Consider the following 18,359-nt stretch of genomic DNA (forward strand, 5'->3'; position numbering starts at 1 on the left):
TGTGACCTTTATAGAATTGGGAGGGGGCACTTTTGCTGATGTGTACACTTACAGGCACTTGTAAGTGCTAAACTTCTATGTATTTATACTTGTGGCAAAGAAAAATCAAGATCAAGTATACATATGTAGTACCACATCATACCTTATACTATGAATTTATCTTGTTGTGCAGACTAGATGGACTGTATTGGTCTTCATCTGCTGTCATCTACTATGTTACTATGTTGTGTGTGTGGGGGGGGGGGGGGGGATGGGAGGTGGGCAGGGACCTAGATTATAGAATTGCCCTTATAATGTTTTTCCTCATAGAAATAGTGCAATTTAAAGATCGTACATTACGTCAGAGCAAGCGATCTTTTTGTTTCATGTTGTGCTTTTGGTTTTCAGTACAAGTCCTTATAAATTTCTTGGAGGAGTGGATGAAGGTTCATTTCTGTCTCTGTTTTCTTGATCACTTGTAAGAACTGCACATGCTCCGTGACTATCTGTCTGAGGTCTGTCATTTTCTGCAGCACTTTAGCAAACAGGTGGGAGGACTCAGGGTGGTTAAGCTTCAGCTGGTATTCCAGAGCCTGCAGAACACTGCCTTGTAGGTCCTCAATGGGTTTCACATTTAATAAGCCAGGGCGATCTGTTGAGAGTAGAAGAAAGAGGTTACCTGACTGAGTCTAGAACACTGAGTTTCTCACATTTGGAGAACATCTCCAGCCCACCGCACACTCCTCAAGATTGTATGATACTATTTGCAGTTTTGCGACTATTCAAAGGGCACTTCATAGAAGAAACACGCAAAACAAAATTAAAAAAAAAAAAGAATTTCAAATATTAAGGGTGGTATTTGCTGATGTGTTAAGGGATTAACACATGATATTTGCCTCAACATAAATTATTTTACTGTAACGTATGTTATTTTAAGGTACAGTGGGCTACATAATAATGAGTTGCAAAGCAAGAATGCAAAACACCTCATTATCAATTAAATCAAATAATTTATTTATTGGGATTTATTAACCGTCTTTTATTAAGAGATTCATTCAAGGCGGTGTACATTAGGTACAGTTCAACATCAAAGTTACAATTTTCTTAACAGCGTAACAATAGTAAAATGAACAAGTATAAACATAAATACAATGAAAAAGGAAAACCTGAAAACGGCAAATTGAAACCTAATAAGTCTATCATAAAACAGGATCAAAAATATACACATTTAACAGCACTGAAATTCAAATAACAGAGATATAATACGATGCAAGCATAATAGTGATGGAATATCTAATAAGAACACAATCAGAACATTCACATTGCTCTGATATTAATGGTTTTCTGCAATACAGTTTAAATGACAACCACCAGGTGGAGGAACATGAACCGCTACGAAACGTGGACTAGAAGAATGGAGTAGCGCAGTCAACAGGACTCTTCTAGAAAAGTCATGTGGGCAATGATGAAGTAAAACGTTTTCCTTGGATTTGGAGCATCTTTAACCTCTAGAGTCTTTCTAGAGACTGTTTTGGAGAAGCTCATGTTCAGAATTACAAGTTACTCTACAGTTACCTACAAGCGGATGAGACTCCTGATGCAGGAACACTAGCTGAAACACAGTGCCGTGTTGAGTGGGCAAAGAAACATCATCATTGCCCACATGCTTTTTCTGGAAGAGTTCTGTTGACTGAGCTACTCCATTCTTCTGCTACAATACAGCTTACCATATTGCTGAGGGGCCAAATGCAGATATATAGATGAGGATAAGATGCGTGGAACCAGGGGCGTAGCTACGGGTGGGCCTGGATGGGCCCAGGCCTGCCCAGTTTTGAGTCAGGCCCATCCAGATTGAAGTCCCTCACTTCCGTCACCGTGTCTCATCACCCTCTCCCACCCCCGTAGCGCTTGTATTCAATGCTATCGGGCACTGCCTCCTCCACCTCACACAGTCTCCGTCTCCCACTGTGGAATTGAGTCAGTTGGGATAAATAAATGGGTGGCTAAACTAAAGGCACGTGCTTTGTGCAGTTAATCAAGATACAAAGAACTGGTCTAAGTTACAGTGAGGTGTATTTTCAAAGCACTTAGACTTTATAAGTTCCATAGAAACCTATGGAACTTTGCAAATCTAAGTGCTTTGAAAATGAGCTCCAGTGTGTAGCATGTTTATGTGTAATGTAGCTTGTGTTGAACTTTGCAAGTTTCATTATTCCAAGAGGTTATCAATAGAAATCAAACAAAATAAAACATGGAAAAGAAAATAAGATGATAGCGTTTTTATTGGACATAACTTAATACAGTTCTTGATTAGCTTATTAAGTTATGTCCAATAAAAAAGGTATCAGCTTATTTTCTTTTCCATGTTTTATTTTATTTGATTTCTATTGATAACCTTTAAGAGTGGACTAACACGGCTACCACACCTCTCTACTTAAGATGGATTATTCCAAGAAAAATAATGCCAGCTCAAAGCTGATGTTATTTTTCCTGCTGCTAATGCTTCCAGGAAGCACTTCTTAAAGGGACCATCACAGTAAAATAGAGGCATGGTCTGGGGTTCCCAGGTCCCCCATGCCCCCTCCTCTCCAGTACTCTCCCTCAAACATACCCTGCATACCACCCAGACCACACATTCCTCAGACACAATGTATTCTCAGTTCAAGCTCCTCCCTCACTCCCTGCAGGCTCCCTGTAGACCTTCCTATAAAGACCCAGCTCTCCCTCATGGGCAGTCCCTGGTGATCTAGGGTATAGAGCAGGAGCGATCCCCAGTTGTTCCTGCCCCTATCAGGGCTGGGTTCAAAATGGTGCCTGCAACCCTTAGGCTAGGGGTCAGACTGCCATATAGATGCCTTTTTTTTTTTTTGCATAATTCTGCATTACCATGAGTTAGAGACATGTCCCACAGTAAACTAAGCTGTGGCAAAAGGTGTCATCACATATATTTTATAAATATGAGTGTACATTGCAACTCTATTTCCACTTTGACACCCACAGAACACCTAAGCATGCAAAAGTAGGTGTTGACTGTTGATGAGTCTACTTTTATGAGCGTATAGCACAGTTCAATTTTATGAGCCATTTTCTGTGGTGAAGTATTGGTTTACATGTGGAAAATGTTTTGTAAAATTACTCCTAAGAAGACTATTTCAAAGCCATTTACAGGGCTTAATGGCTGTCTAGAAATTGTCTTTGCTCAATATGACTAAAGCTTTATATGGGGTTCCACAGTGGATGTACTTTTAGCAGGACTGAGAGGAAGGATTCCTGGTGGGACTTGACAACACACGATGGGATTTTCAAAACTATCCAGCAAAATCTATCCTCAGAAAAAGCCAGTACACGTGGACCTTCCCTTTGATAACTAGGTTCAAGGTCTGTGGGTGACTTTCCAGCTTATTTTCGAAGGAGAAGGGTGCCCATCTTCCGACACAAATCGGGAGATGGGCGTCCTTCTCCTAAGGGCGGCCAAATTGGCATAATCGAAAGCTGATTTTGGATGCCCTCAACTGCAGCCCGTTGTAGGAACGGCCAAAATTTAAGGGGGCGTGTCGGAGGCGTAGCAAAGGCAGGACTGGGGCGTGCTTAACACATGGGCGCTCTCAGACAATAATGGAAAAAAGAAGGGCGGCCCAGACGAGCATTTGGCCAGTTTTAATTGGTCCATTTATTTTCAGGACCAAGCCTCAAAAAGGTGCCCGAACTGACCAGATGACCACTGGAGGGAATAGGGGATGACCTCCACGTACTCCCCCAGTGGTCACCAACCCCCCTCCCACCCTAAAAAAAAAATTTTAAACCTTTTTTGCCAGCCTCTATGCCAGCCTCAAATGTCATACCCAGCTCCATCACAGCAGTATGCAGGTCCCTGGAGCAGTTTTAGTGGGTGCAGTGCACTTCAGGCAGGCAGACCCAGGCCCATCCCCCCCCCACCAGTTACACTTGTGGTGGTAAATGGGAGCCCTCCAAAACCCACCCGAAATCCACGTGTAGGTGCCCCCCTTAACCCATAAGGGCTATGGTAGTGGTGTACAGTTGTGGGGAGTGGGTTTTGGGGGGATTTGGGGGTCTCAGAACCCAAGGGAAGGGAGCTATGTACCTGGGAGAAATTAATGAAGTCCACTGCAGTGCCCCCTAGGGTGCCTGGATGGTGTCCTGGCATGCGAGGGGGGCCAGTGCACTACGAATGCTGGCCCCTCCCATGACCAAATGCCTTGGATTTGGCCGTTTTTGAGATGGCCGCTCTCGGTTTCCATTATTGGCGAAAACTGAGTTCGCCCATCTCTAATGTCGACCTAAATGTTGGGATTTGGCCAGCCTGGACCATATTATCGAAACGAAAGATGGGCGCCCATCTTTTTCGATAATATGGTCGGTTTCACCCCTTCCTCAGTTCGCCCTTAGAGATGGGCGCCCTTAGAGATATTAAATAATAATGAGATGCCAAGAATGCAAATGCATGAAAAACAATTAATTATTATGCAAAATTAATAACACTCTCATGTTAACCTCATAAGCTGCCATTATTCATGGAACGCTAATGCCACCTCCAGAAGGATCATTATCTTTCCTCCCTGTGAGAACTGGGCTGCTAAGGCACAGCCTGATGCTCTCAGGGAGCAACTTAAGGAGTTTATACATTCAAAAGGTCCCTCCACTCTCCTCTTTCAAAGTACCTCCCCAGCCCCCGCACCTCCAGGCACTTACTAGGGGTGTTGGCTGGGGAGGGGGGAGGGGACAGGCGCGATCCCCCAAAGGTTCTGCCAGCACCACACACTACCACTAAAGGATGAGGCTGCCGTTTTGAGGCCAAGACCCGCTGGGGCGGAAGTATGTAAGGATCACTTCTGCCACCTCACTGTTCACCAGAGGGACCCTTGGAAGGGGCTGGGAGGTACTGTTCTAAAGCAGAAGGCTAACCTTTTTGCTGTAGCCAAGAATGTGCAAATTTATGCAAAAGCAAATTTACCATGGGATTCACTAACCTATAGTCCTGAGGTAACACAGGTTAGTGAATCTGGTTCATGTGATTAAATAGTGCATTTAGCACACCTTAGTAACTAGGGCCCTAAACACAGAAATTATTGGGGGAAGGGGCAGGACACATAAACACAAGTATTATTATTATTATTAGCATTTGTATAGCGCTAGCAGACACACGCAGCGCTGAACACCTGACATAAAGAGACAGTCCCTTCTCAAAAGAGCTTACAATCTAAATACACCCACAGATGGGGGAGATTTCACTAGCTATCTTGCTTTTGGAAAGCTTGCTATAGATACTACTTATGTTTTCAGTGGGGTTTTCCCCCTAAAATAAGCGGCTTTATTTGGTAGGTGTTCGAGTGGCATTTGCTTTAACTGAAAAATCTATAATCAAAATGGACAATAGGTTTAATGGAAATGCATCAGGGCAGGCAAGTGCTATTATCTTAGAAGAGGAATTTTTCATTTTAAGTTAAGGACCTTTTGTTCTGCTAATGCTATTCTTATAAGAAGCAGCTACTGTAAAAGTGGCCAAAATTCAGTTATTTAACTTTAAAGGTAAATGATTTTATTGTGGACTCACAGAGTTAATGGATTAGAAGAACACTGGTGTTAAAGTAGTTAGGTTGCCAGGCCTGGGATTGACTTTCCATAACTATTTACTATTCCTATTGATAATATTTAACCAGGTCTTCTGTTGTGGTGACTTGTCTTCATAAAACATGGTATCCTTATTCTAAACCTGTGTGAGACACAGTAAAGCAGTATGACTGAAGAGAAACCTCCCCCCTCTCTTGTCCCTATCTGGCCTGTATCTCCCCCGTCTTTCTACCCCATATCTGCTCTTTCTTAACTTTGGTTGCTCTCTTTTATTTTCCTTGTCTGACCTCTCATCTTTTTCATGCTTATTTGCCCTCTCTTGATTCTATACGATCCCTCTCACTTTCACTGTCTGCCCTCTCGTCTCTTTTCATTTTTTTTGAACATACACCACTATGCTGTACTTTCTGTACTAACAGCAGCATATGAAACTTTTGTAATAATAAATGTTAATAAACACACTGCTGTTGCTGGGTCCAGATCATGTATTCTACAGCAGAAACTGTGCTCCAAATGGACCTTGTTAAACGAAGATCTCAGATATATAAATGATAGAAGCTGGTTTGTATTTTGGACTGCACGCCTGTGAATATTTCTGATGTAAGCTGCTAGGGACCAATCTGGAGGCAATCGCAATGAGAATCCAACTCTGTACTCTCCCACTCGAATCACCCCCCCCCCCCCCCATCTCCACATCCTTACAGATAGATACAAGTTTATACATTGAATACATAATGAAAGACATGCTTAGGGTATTTGAGGACTGTTTGGCAGCAGCACTGCCTACTGGATTGCAGAGTACAAAGTTCCCAAGTAGCAGACACCTGCCACACACGTGGCGTCTCTAATACAGCTGGTGATTGGCACCAGGTCTTTTTGTTTGCAAAAGATCTGAAGGATTTAACCTTCTAGGGGAGGGAGAAAGAGGTAGAAAACACTTTGCTCTGTACTTTTTTTTTTTTTTTTACACATAAGGTACGCCACATCGAATGTGGTGTTCCCAAGGACTAGACGTTTATATGATGGTAGAAATATTATAGCAATTCAAAGCAAAGGCGGTCTAGTCGCAGATAATGTGCCTGCTCATAATGACATTGTAAATGAAGGTAGAACAAAACCCTAATGGCCTGTCCAGGCTGACCTGTTGAGGTTTGTTCATTTTCTGTAGGTGTTCTTATAATCCCCAAATGTATCCCCGAACCGTTTCCACCCGCTTCTCATATCTGTCCAGTGCACTTTGATTCCCCCAAAAGCACTGTGGTAATCTGCATAGAAAGATGTTTATAGCTCATAACATTAGTGCTATGGCTGCCTTCTGCTTGAAGGGAAGACATGGAATAATCTGCATAGAGTGGTTGTATAATCCTTGACAGAAAGCACGGCGCACTCTTCACAGAGTGGTAGATACAGGCCTAAACAGAAAGTATGGAATACCCTGCATGGCGTGGTTGTTGCAACCTTAAACAGAAGATACAGAATACTCTGCATGGAGAGGTTGTTTCAACCTTAAACAGAAAGCATGGAGTAACTTGCATGGAATAGAGGTTATAATCCTAAACAGAAGACATGGTGTAAACTGTATGGAGTGATTGTTACAGCTCAAAACTGCAGAGGTACAGGAACATAAATATTTCAATATCAACAGTTGCTCAAAGATGTTTAACACTGATTAGCTCCAGGGCCACTGAGAGGGGGAGGCAGGGGGGAAAAATCCCCCAGGCCAGGGCCTCCAAGGGGGGGCCTGGCACCAGGGTCTCTCTATCTTCTGCTCCTGACGGGACCTGGGTGACCGCATCCCGACAGGAGTAGGAGAGAGAAAACTCTGGCGCCGGGCCCCCCTTGGAGGCTACAGAGAAGCAGACACATCAGGACTTCCAGCCAGGGCCTCTGGTTCTCCAAGCAGCTGCTTTTCCCCTTAGGCCACGCATGCTCAGTTTTGAAACTGAGCATGTGTGACGTGAGAGAAAAAGCAGCTGCAGGGGCAGCGCTGAAAGAAGACCTCTTCTGCTGGCAGGACCTCGGCAACTCTGCCAGCCAAGGTATTTGCAGTTGTGGTGGTGATGGTGGGGGATCCTGGGAAGGCAGCAGCGATCCTGGGGAGGGGGGAGGGGGAGCGGCGGTGGCGATCCTGGGGGGTGGCGGCAGCCCTGCCCCAAGCCCAACTCAGTCTCTCGGCAGCCCTGATTAGGTCTCGGATTTTACGCTATCGACTCAAGTTAAACACCGATAAGGCCAAATTTTTACTTTTCGATAACAATCCTGACCTTTTAGTGTACCATATAATGGTGGATCAAACTAGGTATTCACTTTCTTCTGTTATAAAGATACTGGGGGTTTATGTTGACCAGAATTTATCCCTTGACTCTCAACTCAGTGTTCTGACTAAGAGCTCATTCTTTCTTTTGAGGAATTTAAGATGCCTATGAAAGTATTTTGAATTTGAGCAGATTACAGGCACTGCTTTTGTCCAAGTTGGACTATTGCAATCTTATCTATTTGGGTGTGCCTAGACAAGTTATCCAGCGATTGCAAACATTCCAGAACACTGCAATCCGATTAATTTTTTTTCACTACAGAAGCAGGATAAAATGTCTTCATATTTTCTTGAATTACATTGGTTGCCTATAGAGGCGAGGACTATGTTCAAATTCTTTTGCTTTCAATATAAGATCCTAAATGGTGTATGTCCAATTTATATACTGGATCATATGGAATTTGATCCGCCCACTCCAGGCTCTGCCCTTTCTGTCTCGCCTCACCCTATGCTTGGAATAAACTTCCTGTGCCCATACGCCAAGCCCCCTCCCTGCCATTCTTCAAATCCTTACTCAAAGCCCACCTCTTCAATGTCGCTTTCGGCACCTAACCATTATACCCCTATTCAAGAAATCTAGACGCCCCAAACTGATTGACTGCACATTCTTGTCCTTTAGATTGTAAGCTCCTTTGAGCAGGGACTGTCCTTCTTTGTGAAATTGTACAGCGCTTCGTAACCCTAGTAGCGCTTTAGAAATGTTAAGTAGTAGTAGTAGTAATTTATTTCCAATAATAGGGATAGAATTCACTTTTCACCCTTCCATCTATTAAGGGAGTAAAGAGATTTAAAATATTTGATAGACTTCTTGCATTTCAAGCATCAAGGTCCTGGATTGATTTTAATATTTGTTTTGCTTATTTCTTATTCAACAAAAATGTAAAAACCTATCTTTTTAAGAAGTTTGTTAAAGGGTTCTTTTACTAAGTCACTGTAATAAGTGGCCTGCAGCAGTGTAGGCGCGTCGGGTCAGTTTTTACTGCGTCTGCACAAAAAGGGCTTTTTTTTAATGGGACGGGAAAAGGGCATGCGGTAAAACTGAACCAGCGCACATCTAAAACCAGCCTGAGCCCTTAACGCCACCCACTGATCTAGCGGTAAGGGCTAATGTGCTACCAGTGCGGTGACTGGTCGGAGTGTGCCAAATGCCAATTACCATCAGACATGGCGCACACGGGAGGAAATAAATAGATCATCCAGGTATTACAGGCACGCCAAATATGAAATTACAACCAGGGGGCGCAATAGCCTGATGGTAGTCTCATTTAGGTGCACGCTGCACACGCATAGAGCGTAACGCACCTTTCTAAAAGGACCCTTAAATTAGTATGTTAGGGTTATCAGTGAATTTTATAGTCCTTTAGACTTCTTTTAGTTCTTTATTTGTGCAATACTAGCACAGTATTATTTCAGTGGGGGAGATTCTTTGGGATGTATATTCATTAAAAAATAATGAAACAACAGAAAGCTCCTAAAATGTTGTGTATTTTGTCATGTTGGCAATAGCACACTATTTTTCAATACAGTGAAAAATACCACTCACCACCAAAGAATAGTGTGTGCTAATGGCATGACAATCCAAAGCGAAAAACATTTTCCAACAAAACAAGCAAGAAAAAATGGAAACAATATGACAACCTAAAATGAGAAACCTTCTTCCAACAAAACAAAACAGATGAGAACACGGAAACAACATGGTAAATGACAAGAAATGAAAAATTGTCCAATGCACACTCTTACGCCTATGTTTACTAAGGTGTGCTATGGGCGCGTTAACATTTTTAATGTGTGTAAATGGTTTACACGCGTTACACGCTGACGCACCCATAGAAATGTATAGGTGCATTAGCGTTTAATGCGCCTTAAATTTAAGGATGCGTTAGAAACGCTTACGCACCTTAGTAAACATACCCCTTAGTCTTTGAGACGCAGCTGATTCACAAAATTCAAAATCCTATATAATAATTTGCACCTCCAACGTTCCATGTCTGGCTACCTGGGTTTGTAACATGTCCTGACGTCAGTCAGCCTCCAGCGTTCCATTCCCCCTTACTGTCCCGCCCTCGCGTCAAGACGTAATGATGTCAGAGGGCGAAACAGTGAAGGGAACACTGGAGGCGAGCTGACGTCAGGGGGGGATGTTACGAATGGAACGGAAGCCAGCGCCAGCCAGCCAGAGAACGTTCAGGTACAAATCGAGGGGAGGAGAGAATCGCGGGACATCGAGGGGAGGGAGGGAGGGAGGAAGGGAAGGGCAGGGCAGAGGAGAATTGACAGACATGGATGGGATGGGAAGACAGTAGAGGAGAGAATCGCGGGACACTGATGGGAGGGCAGGGAAGAGGAGAATCGCTGGATATGGAGGGGAGGGGAGGGGAGGGAAGAATCGCCGGACATGGAGGGGCGGCAGGGGAGAGAGAAAAAAAAAGCTTTCATGACAGCCTTCCTAGGGGCCCGCTTCATTGTTGAGGAAACGGGCATGGTTCCACTAGTACTTTTATAATATGTTTAAGAGAGGAAGAAGACTGTATTACAGAACTCAGATGAATTTAAGAGATCCATATTCAAAAGGTTTGTCTAGCTAATTTCCAGATATTTATCATTTCCCCCTTGCTCATCAGCACCATTTTATCTTGGCAAAAACAGATGAGGCTGGGGTCACACATGGGGTGTGGTGTCCCTCTAGTTAGCTAGCACCAATATTCAGTTATAAGAACATAAGGATAGCCATACTGGGTCAGACCAATGGTCCATCTAGCCCAGTATCCTGCTTCCAACAGTGGCCAATCCAGGTCACAAGTACCTGACAGAAACCCAATTAGTAGCAACATTTCATGCTACCAATCCCAGGGCAAGCAGTGGCTTTCCCCATGACCATCTCAATAACAGACTATATACCTTTCCTCCAGGAACGTGTCCAAACCTTTTTTTAAAACCAGATACACTAACCGCTGTTACCACATCCTGCAGCCACGAGTTCCAGAGCTTAACTATTCATTGATTGAAAAAACATTTCCTCTAATTTGTTTTAAAAGTATTCCATGTAGTTTCATCAAGTGTCCCCTGGGTCTTACCCAGATAACTCAGCCTGGCCAAATAACAGGCATAAAGTTAACTGCACAACACTGCCCGGCTGTCGGGGATTTAGAATAAATATCTAGAGAAAGTTAACTGAAGCTGTCCATTTAACTTTACCCAAACAAGCAAACTGAACAAGTGACTCACTGTGCCGGCTGCCTCAACCCACCTCATTTCCCATCTCAACTGATGTATGTGTAAGCAGGGTTCATGCAGCAAATCCAAAAATCAAGTTGTCCTGCACTGGCCTTGTATAAATTTACTGGAAATTTCTTCAAGCCCTAATGCTTGAAAGATTCATAACTGCTCTTCACCACAGTAGGACACATTCAAAGTAGGACACATTCATTTGATGCTCCATCAGCCTTAATGGTGGTTTCACTTTTCTAGCCATTGGTGCTGTCCAGGGTCAGTTAGAGTTTATGTCTATTTTCATAATGAAATGTCATTAGTTAGATAACGATTTTAATGACTTTCTAAGCATGCTTCAGTATTGCAGTTACATCTGTTATCTGTTGCTGAAGCAAAAAAAAAAAAAATGACTCAGCAGTGTAGATTTTAGTTTCTTGCTCACAGATTACTCAGACTTTCAGCGACAAGCCCACAGTTACGGTTAATATTTATGGAAGTAGTAATATTCAGCCTGTGGCTGTCAGTGTTTTTAAAAAAAGTGCCACCTGCTGTGGGTTTTTTACTGGAGATCAGTGCTGAATATCTTGATAGAATGCAGCTGTTGGCACTTTTCCGAGTGCTGGCGATATCCAGACCGGTACTTGAATAACTACCATAGAAACCTTAGGACAGGCTAGCGGACTGAGTATCGCTGCTCTGCCTTAGTTCGCCTACAGACCAACCCACACTATCAGGACACTATCGGCCACTCATAATTTCTGTTGAAAATGACTGATTGGCCCAAGTGAGAGGCATCAGGTAAAGGCCAGGCCTACCCAGATTACGGCCCCTTTGTTACTAGGTCGGTGAAGAATTTCTCTTTCTTCAAAATTAATCACTACAAAGATAAAATAAGGGCCCTGTTTACTAAGGCACGTTAGTGTTTTTAACATGCCTACAATTAGCGTGTGCGTTAACCGTGTAGGTGCCTATAGAGATATTGTAGGCAGGTACACGGTTAACGCGCGTTAAAAACATTAACGCGCCTATAACTTGGCTTAGTCAACAGGGCCCTAAGGGTCTTACAGTTTATTAAAAATTTGATATACCACCCATCAGGGCAAACAGAACATTTTACAAAGACCATAACATTTAAAATTATAAAATGAAAAAGATAAAAAGGTTATGGTGCATTAAGCAGTGAGAAGAAAAACCATATATCATCATTCCAGACACTACACTGTCTTCAGTTAACTAAAAGCAGTTTGAAATAAAAAAAATTCAGACCAAAAAAAAAAAAAATCTTAAATTTTATCAGAGAAGATTCACTACATAAAGCTTCTGGTAAAGAATTCCAGAAAGTTGGAGCTCTTACTGAAAAAAATTGTCTTCCTACTAGAATCAAAACATGTATGTTTAAAAGAAGATATCAATAGATGATCACTCAAATGAACAATTTTAAGAAAAATACTACATTCATTTTGGAAAACAGTTCAAAGTTTAACTTCTGTTCCAGAAACCTCAGATGAGAAAATATTTCTAGGGCTGTGAAAACGAAAGCACGTCTAGTGGATTCTAAATTGGCTTGTTTGGGATTTGGCAAAACTAAATGATAATCATTGAGTGATCGCAATGGGATGGTAAGATTAGTTACGTCATTTGGAAATCCCAATCGGAAAGCCTTAAAAGTAAGGGAAAGAAGTTTATGAATGATTCATTGCTCTAGGGGTAGCCAGTAATATTTCTGAAGTAAAAGTGAAACACGCTCCGTTTAGCATGGCAAAGAAGTTTAATTGCGATATTTTCCAATATTTGGATATGCTTTAGAGAATAACGAGGGGATCCTAAGTATATTATATTACAGTAGTCGATTTTTATTTATTTATTGGAATTTATTAACCACCTTTATGAAGAGTTTCACCCAAGGCAGTGTACAGCAGGTACAGTTTAACATCAAAAGGGGGTGGGAGAGGGCTCAGGGGCTTTTTTAAAGGAATAAAAAAAGTTATGCGGGTGCCGGCCCAAAATTTAGAGCCGGCACCCACATAGCTAAGCGGCCTTTTTTAGGATAGCTTTTGAACTGTCCTAAATTAAGCCACTTAGTTATGCGGGTGCTGGCACCTGCATAGCTTGGGGCTCCTCCCCAGCGCCACCCCCGACCTGCCCATTTTTTAGTTGGACGGTTTGAGGGGATATTCAGAGGCTCCTGCCCACTTAAATTGCTTTGAATGTCGGCCCCATGAGAATCCTTTATATAATTATCTCCTAGGGGCTCAACTGAAGATTTTATATTTCATGCGATATGCATGTGGTAACCGACATGCCTCCTTTAGAAGAGGTGTTACCCTATCATAACATTTTGCCCCCACAATAACCTTAATCACAACATTCTTTGCCACCCCTGAAAAGCTGCCATTCCAGGCTATTGACTAGTTAGCCTGTTCAGGGGTTGTCACATCTACTGTACAGTGCTGATTATTGTATATTCTATATAGAATTTTTTAAAAAAATTATTGTTCTGGATAACCAGCTAGTAAGACAAGACAAAACTTGGCAATGTCATCATAGCAGTGCCGCCTCCATGACTGGCAGGCCCTGGAAAATGGTGTATCAAGAACCAATAAACATAAACATATGCATCCATACTGCCAAGTCATTTTGTAAAATCATGTTCTTCAAATCTTTGTGTAGCCTACATTAGCCCTATGTGCTAGAACAGGGTAGGCAACCACTGTCCTTGAGGGCCACAACTCAGTTGGATTTTCAAGATTTCCACAATGAACATGCATTAGATCTATCTGTACACAATAGAAGGACATTGGTTGCCCACTCCTGTGCTAGAGAATTGTGGACTCCTGTGTTATAGGTCCAGAATGGTATCACACCAAAGGAATATTTCAAGCATGATCTAGAGAAAGATGTTTTTGGAGCAGGAAGATGAAAGATGAATAACCTGGAAATATGATAGAGGGAAGAAATTCCAGGCTCCCATAATGCTGCTAGCTTCTGGAAGCAATAAGATATCCCTTCTATTAAGGATTTACAAGCAGACCATGACGTGGAAATGTGCATAGTACACAGAAATCTCCCATAACCTTAGTCTTCATTCCCAGGCCTTGAGGGCCACCAACAGGTCAGTTTTTCAGAATATCACAATGAACACGTATGATAGAGAGATTTGCATGGCTACTCCCTCCTTTTTAAGTAAATCTCTGTTATGCATATTCATTAGAGGTATATTGAAAACCTGATCCATTGGTATCTCTCTTATAGTAAAGAAGTATCTCAAAATCTTACAAAGGCCAGGAATGACCAACACACTGTAATCTTCTTGGGGTTTACTAAGGGGCCAGCAGTAGGGCTAACGTGAGGGTAGCACATGCTATAATTGGCACTACTTCAGAGGTAGTGTGGGCGCCCTGCGGTAGTTTCGAAGTTACTACTACTACTACTTATCATTTCTATAGCTTATCATTTCTATAGCGCTACTGTGCTGTTTCATGTGTTAGAAAAGAATTTTCTATTTTCTTCCACGGGGTGCGTTCCCGGCGGTAACTGGCAGTGTGGCCACATTGGCATGTGCTGCCTGATTACCACAAGTGTAGTGCGTGAGCCCTTACCACTAGGTCAATGGGTGGCGGTAAGGGACCAGGCAGTAAACAGCCGTGCGCTACTTTTAAGTTTAGCTCATTTACTGGCCCATTAAAAAAATGCGTTTTTCCCAGTCGAGGTAAAAAAATGGTCCAGTGTGCGCCCAAAACATGAGCCCACACTACCACAGGCCACCTTTTTTTACCGCGGCTTAGTAGAAAGACCCCTAAGAGAGAGAGACACTCATAGGTTCTCTCGGCACTTTTTTTCTGACTTCTTAGGGCTAGAACAAAATTTAAAGAAGCGAATTGTACTCATCAGCCACTCAGTGGCGAGATTCAACTGATATTTAAGGATGTGCATTTTTAGTGTACATTCAAGTCCATCTGTCTGCCATAGAAATTTTAAATTGATTTAATGTTCACTAACCAACACATTAACACGCACTGTTGGTTAGCTTAGGTTAAAAAGTTATAATAGGCATTAAAAATTTTTCAATAAAATAAATGTGTAAAATGAAGCATAAACACTGGACAACTGGGAGAAAAAGCCAAAGAACCAAATATTTTTAGAATGTATACTTCCCCAACAGTTATTAAATAGCAGTAGAAGTCAACTTAAACTCATAAGTCACAGAAAATAATATTTTTAAAATTCATATTCTTTTAATATAACTTTAGAGAACAAAACAAAGAAAAGAAAATAAGATGACACCTTTTTGATTGAACTAACATCAAAAATGTATTGCTAGTCCAATAAAAAAGGTAAAATCTTATTTTCTTCTCTTTGTGTTGTTTTTATCTCTTGTTTATTACCTTTTAAAGTGGACTAACATGGCTACCACACCAATTTACTTCAAGTGAAACCCCAAGGAGTAATAGATTACTATAAATGCCTTTGGTTCAGGACAGGTAACTTCAGAAACAGGCAACTATTCAGTAAGGAACCTACTAACAGGGGAATATTCTCAATGACAATTTCGTAACAGGAAAATATTTCAAAAGAAAAAGCAGGCCTTACCACCACTGAGTATAATGACAGCTATAAATAGTGCCAGGTCATTGTCATCTAGTTCCAGTGCATTGAACTTCACTGCAAATTCAAACTTGGGTTCCATAAAGTCGCAAAATGGTTTCCTGAGGCTCTTCAGGAACTCCCGAGTCATGAATCCTTGTCCTTCAGTTATTAGAACGCCATCTTTATTCATCAAGGAGGCCAGCATTGTAAATATGATCTCATGAACCCCATACTTCAGAAGAGTTACTTGGTCATTGAGGTCAAGGTGCATAAAACCTGGAATGCTTTTGGCAAATTCAGTGATCTCTCTCACGGATTCCACCGAGCGGAACTGACATCGTTGAAAGATACGAATGGCTACCTCTTTGTTTTGTTCGGGCAGGGAGGGCAACTGTTTGTACTTGATTTGGTCTTCACACATCATTAAAGAGTTCATATCATAGATAACGAATGGCTAAAACAGAAAGGAAAAGTTGACAATGAAATTTGCTGGCTTTCGTTGTACTGCTGAAAGAATATAACATTTAGGGGGTCATTTACTAAGCCACGGTACCGTTTTTAGCTCATGGTAGAAATCATCTGGCGGTAAACGCTGAGATGCCCATTATATTCCTATAGGCGACTCAGCATTTACCGCCAGCTGATTTCCACTGCGACTTAGTAAAAAACCGCCTTAGGGAGGAAGTTATCAACTTGGGCTGCCATGACGATGGGTTATTTTACCACAAGTCAGGCTATAAACAGGGTCTCATTCCACAGAATGGGACCCTGTGCTAAAATAGCCTGAAGTCTCATTTTGCCATGAATAAGAAAGCGGCATGTGACAATACAACAGATACACAACTGTCATTTACTGTAACTCAATTTTAATTTGTGCTCATGTAACAGCAAACATACTAAACTGTAGAAACAGTAATGCATGTTGAATGGCTGTGTTTTCTAATGCAAGTATTTAGCACTTTAACACTGATGTTGAGGCAAGTTAGCTATCTAGAGTTAATTAATTAATTAATTTAATTACAATTGTACCCCGCACTTTACCACACATAGCAGGTTCAATGCGGCTTACATAGTAAATGTAGTTACAAAGTCTTGAAGAAGAGTAATAAGAAGTTGTAATAAACATAGTAATAATGGGGTTTTAAGGATATGTAGATTGAACAAGGAGAGGTAAGCAAGATAGGATGATCAAAAGGAGAGAGACTGGGAGGGGTAATGAGTAGGAAGGATGGTTAGGAAAAGGTAGAGGATAAGCATAAGGAGATTGGGAGACTTGCCTGCTTATAATCGAAAGAGAAAAACGCCTATATTGCGACCCAAATCGGGAGATGGGCGTCTTTCTCCCGTGGGCGCCCAAATCGGTATAATTGAAAGCCGATTTTGGGCGTTTCCAACTGCAATCCATCACGGAAATTGGTAAAGCTGACAGGGGCGTGTCGGAGGCATGGTGAAGGCGGAACTGGGGCGTGGTTATTGGCCAAGGAGAGATGGGCGTCTTTAGCTGATAATCGAAAATAAGGCGTTTTTACCACAATTTTGGGTCACTTTTTTTGGACCCTTTTTTTCACGAACAGGTCCCAAAAAAGTGCCCCAACTGACCAGATGACCACTGAAGGGAATCGGGGATGACCTCCCCGGACTCCCCCGTGGTCACTAACCCCCTCCCACCAAAAAAACCCACTTTAAAAACATTTTTTTCCAGCCTCTATGCCAGCCTCAAATGCCGTACCCACCTCCATGACAGCAGAATGTGTTCTATCCTGTGACAGCCTTTCCCTGGTTCTGATGTGGCTCTCGGTTGAGTGTGACACCTTTTCTGTTATGCGCACTGCAGAGTCACTCAGCAATGCATTGTGGTGGGTGTAGGGTATTGGGCTCTGTGATTCCACTAGCTTGTGGCAAATGCTCACGATGTTGGTAGTTGGTAGGCTCTAGTCCCATGGTGCTTTTCCCCCTGCTTACTGAGTCAGAGTGTGCTCTGTTTTGTTTCCGGTAGTCCATGAGGTAGTGGCCATTTTTGTAAGCCAGTTTTAAATCTCTTTCATGTGTTAGCCACGTTACAGAACTTAGTTCTTCCCTTGAATGTGGCTGAAAGAGGGCATTGTACAGCATTCTGCCAACTCTGACCTACTGCTCATCTCAGTACCAAGGAGACTCGTTGCCAGTGGGGCACAACCTCTGATCTGCAGTTAACTGTAAGCGTGCTTATTCCAATAAAGGACGTTTTCGGAGAGATTAGTCTTCAGGTGTCAACTGGTGTGCCAATGTTATATAGCAGCAACAAGTCCTAGAGGCCTGCATGTATGCAGGTCCCTGGAGCACTTTTAGTGGGTACCGCAGTGCACTTCAGCCAGTTGGACCCAGGCCCATCCCTCCTACCTGTAACACTTGTGCTGGTAAATGGGAGGTCTCCAAAACCCACTGTACCCACATGTAGGTGCCCCCTTCACCCCTAAGAGCTATGGTAGTGTTGTACATTTGTGGGTAGTGGGTTTTGGGGGAGGGGGGTTAGGTGCTCAGCACCCGTGGTAAGGGAGCTATGCATGTGGGAGCGTTGTCTGAAGTCCACCACACTGACCTCTAGGGTGCCCAGTTGGTGTCCTGGCATGTCAGGGGGGCGAGTGTACTACGAATCGTGGCCCCTCCCATGACCAAATGGCTCGGATTAGGATGTTTTTGA

At 42.6% G+C, this 18,359-nt stretch overlaps 1 protein-coding gene across 2 annotated transcripts in view; it reads right to left on the reverse strand.

Moving 5' to 3' along the window:
* Positions 1-229: 229 nt before the first annotated feature.
* Positions 230-18,359, reverse strand: part of PPARG (peroxisome proliferator activated receptor gamma) — a 181,177-nt gene continuing 163,047 nt past the window's right edge. The window contains exons 6-7 of one of the 2 annotated variants that reach the window (XM_030206997.1): positions 15,683-16,133; positions 230-631 (exon numbers count right to left, since the gene is read on the reverse strand). In XM_030206997.1, coding sequence (XP_030062857.1) covers positions 384-631; positions 15,683-16,133 — 699 coding nt within the window. In that variant the 3' untranslated portion in view covers positions 230-383. The remainder of the gene's footprint in view (positions 632-15,682; positions 16,134-18,359) is intronic. The other variant, XM_030207000.1, reaches the window with a different exon arrangement.

The sequence above is a fragment of the Microcaecilia unicolor genome, chromosome 6 (assembly GCF_901765095.1).
Source record: "Microcaecilia unicolor chromosome 6, aMicUni1.1, whole genome shotgun sequence".
Classification (NCBI taxonomy): domain Eukaryota; kingdom Metazoa; phylum Chordata; class Amphibia; order Gymnophiona; family Siphonopidae; genus Microcaecilia; species Microcaecilia unicolor.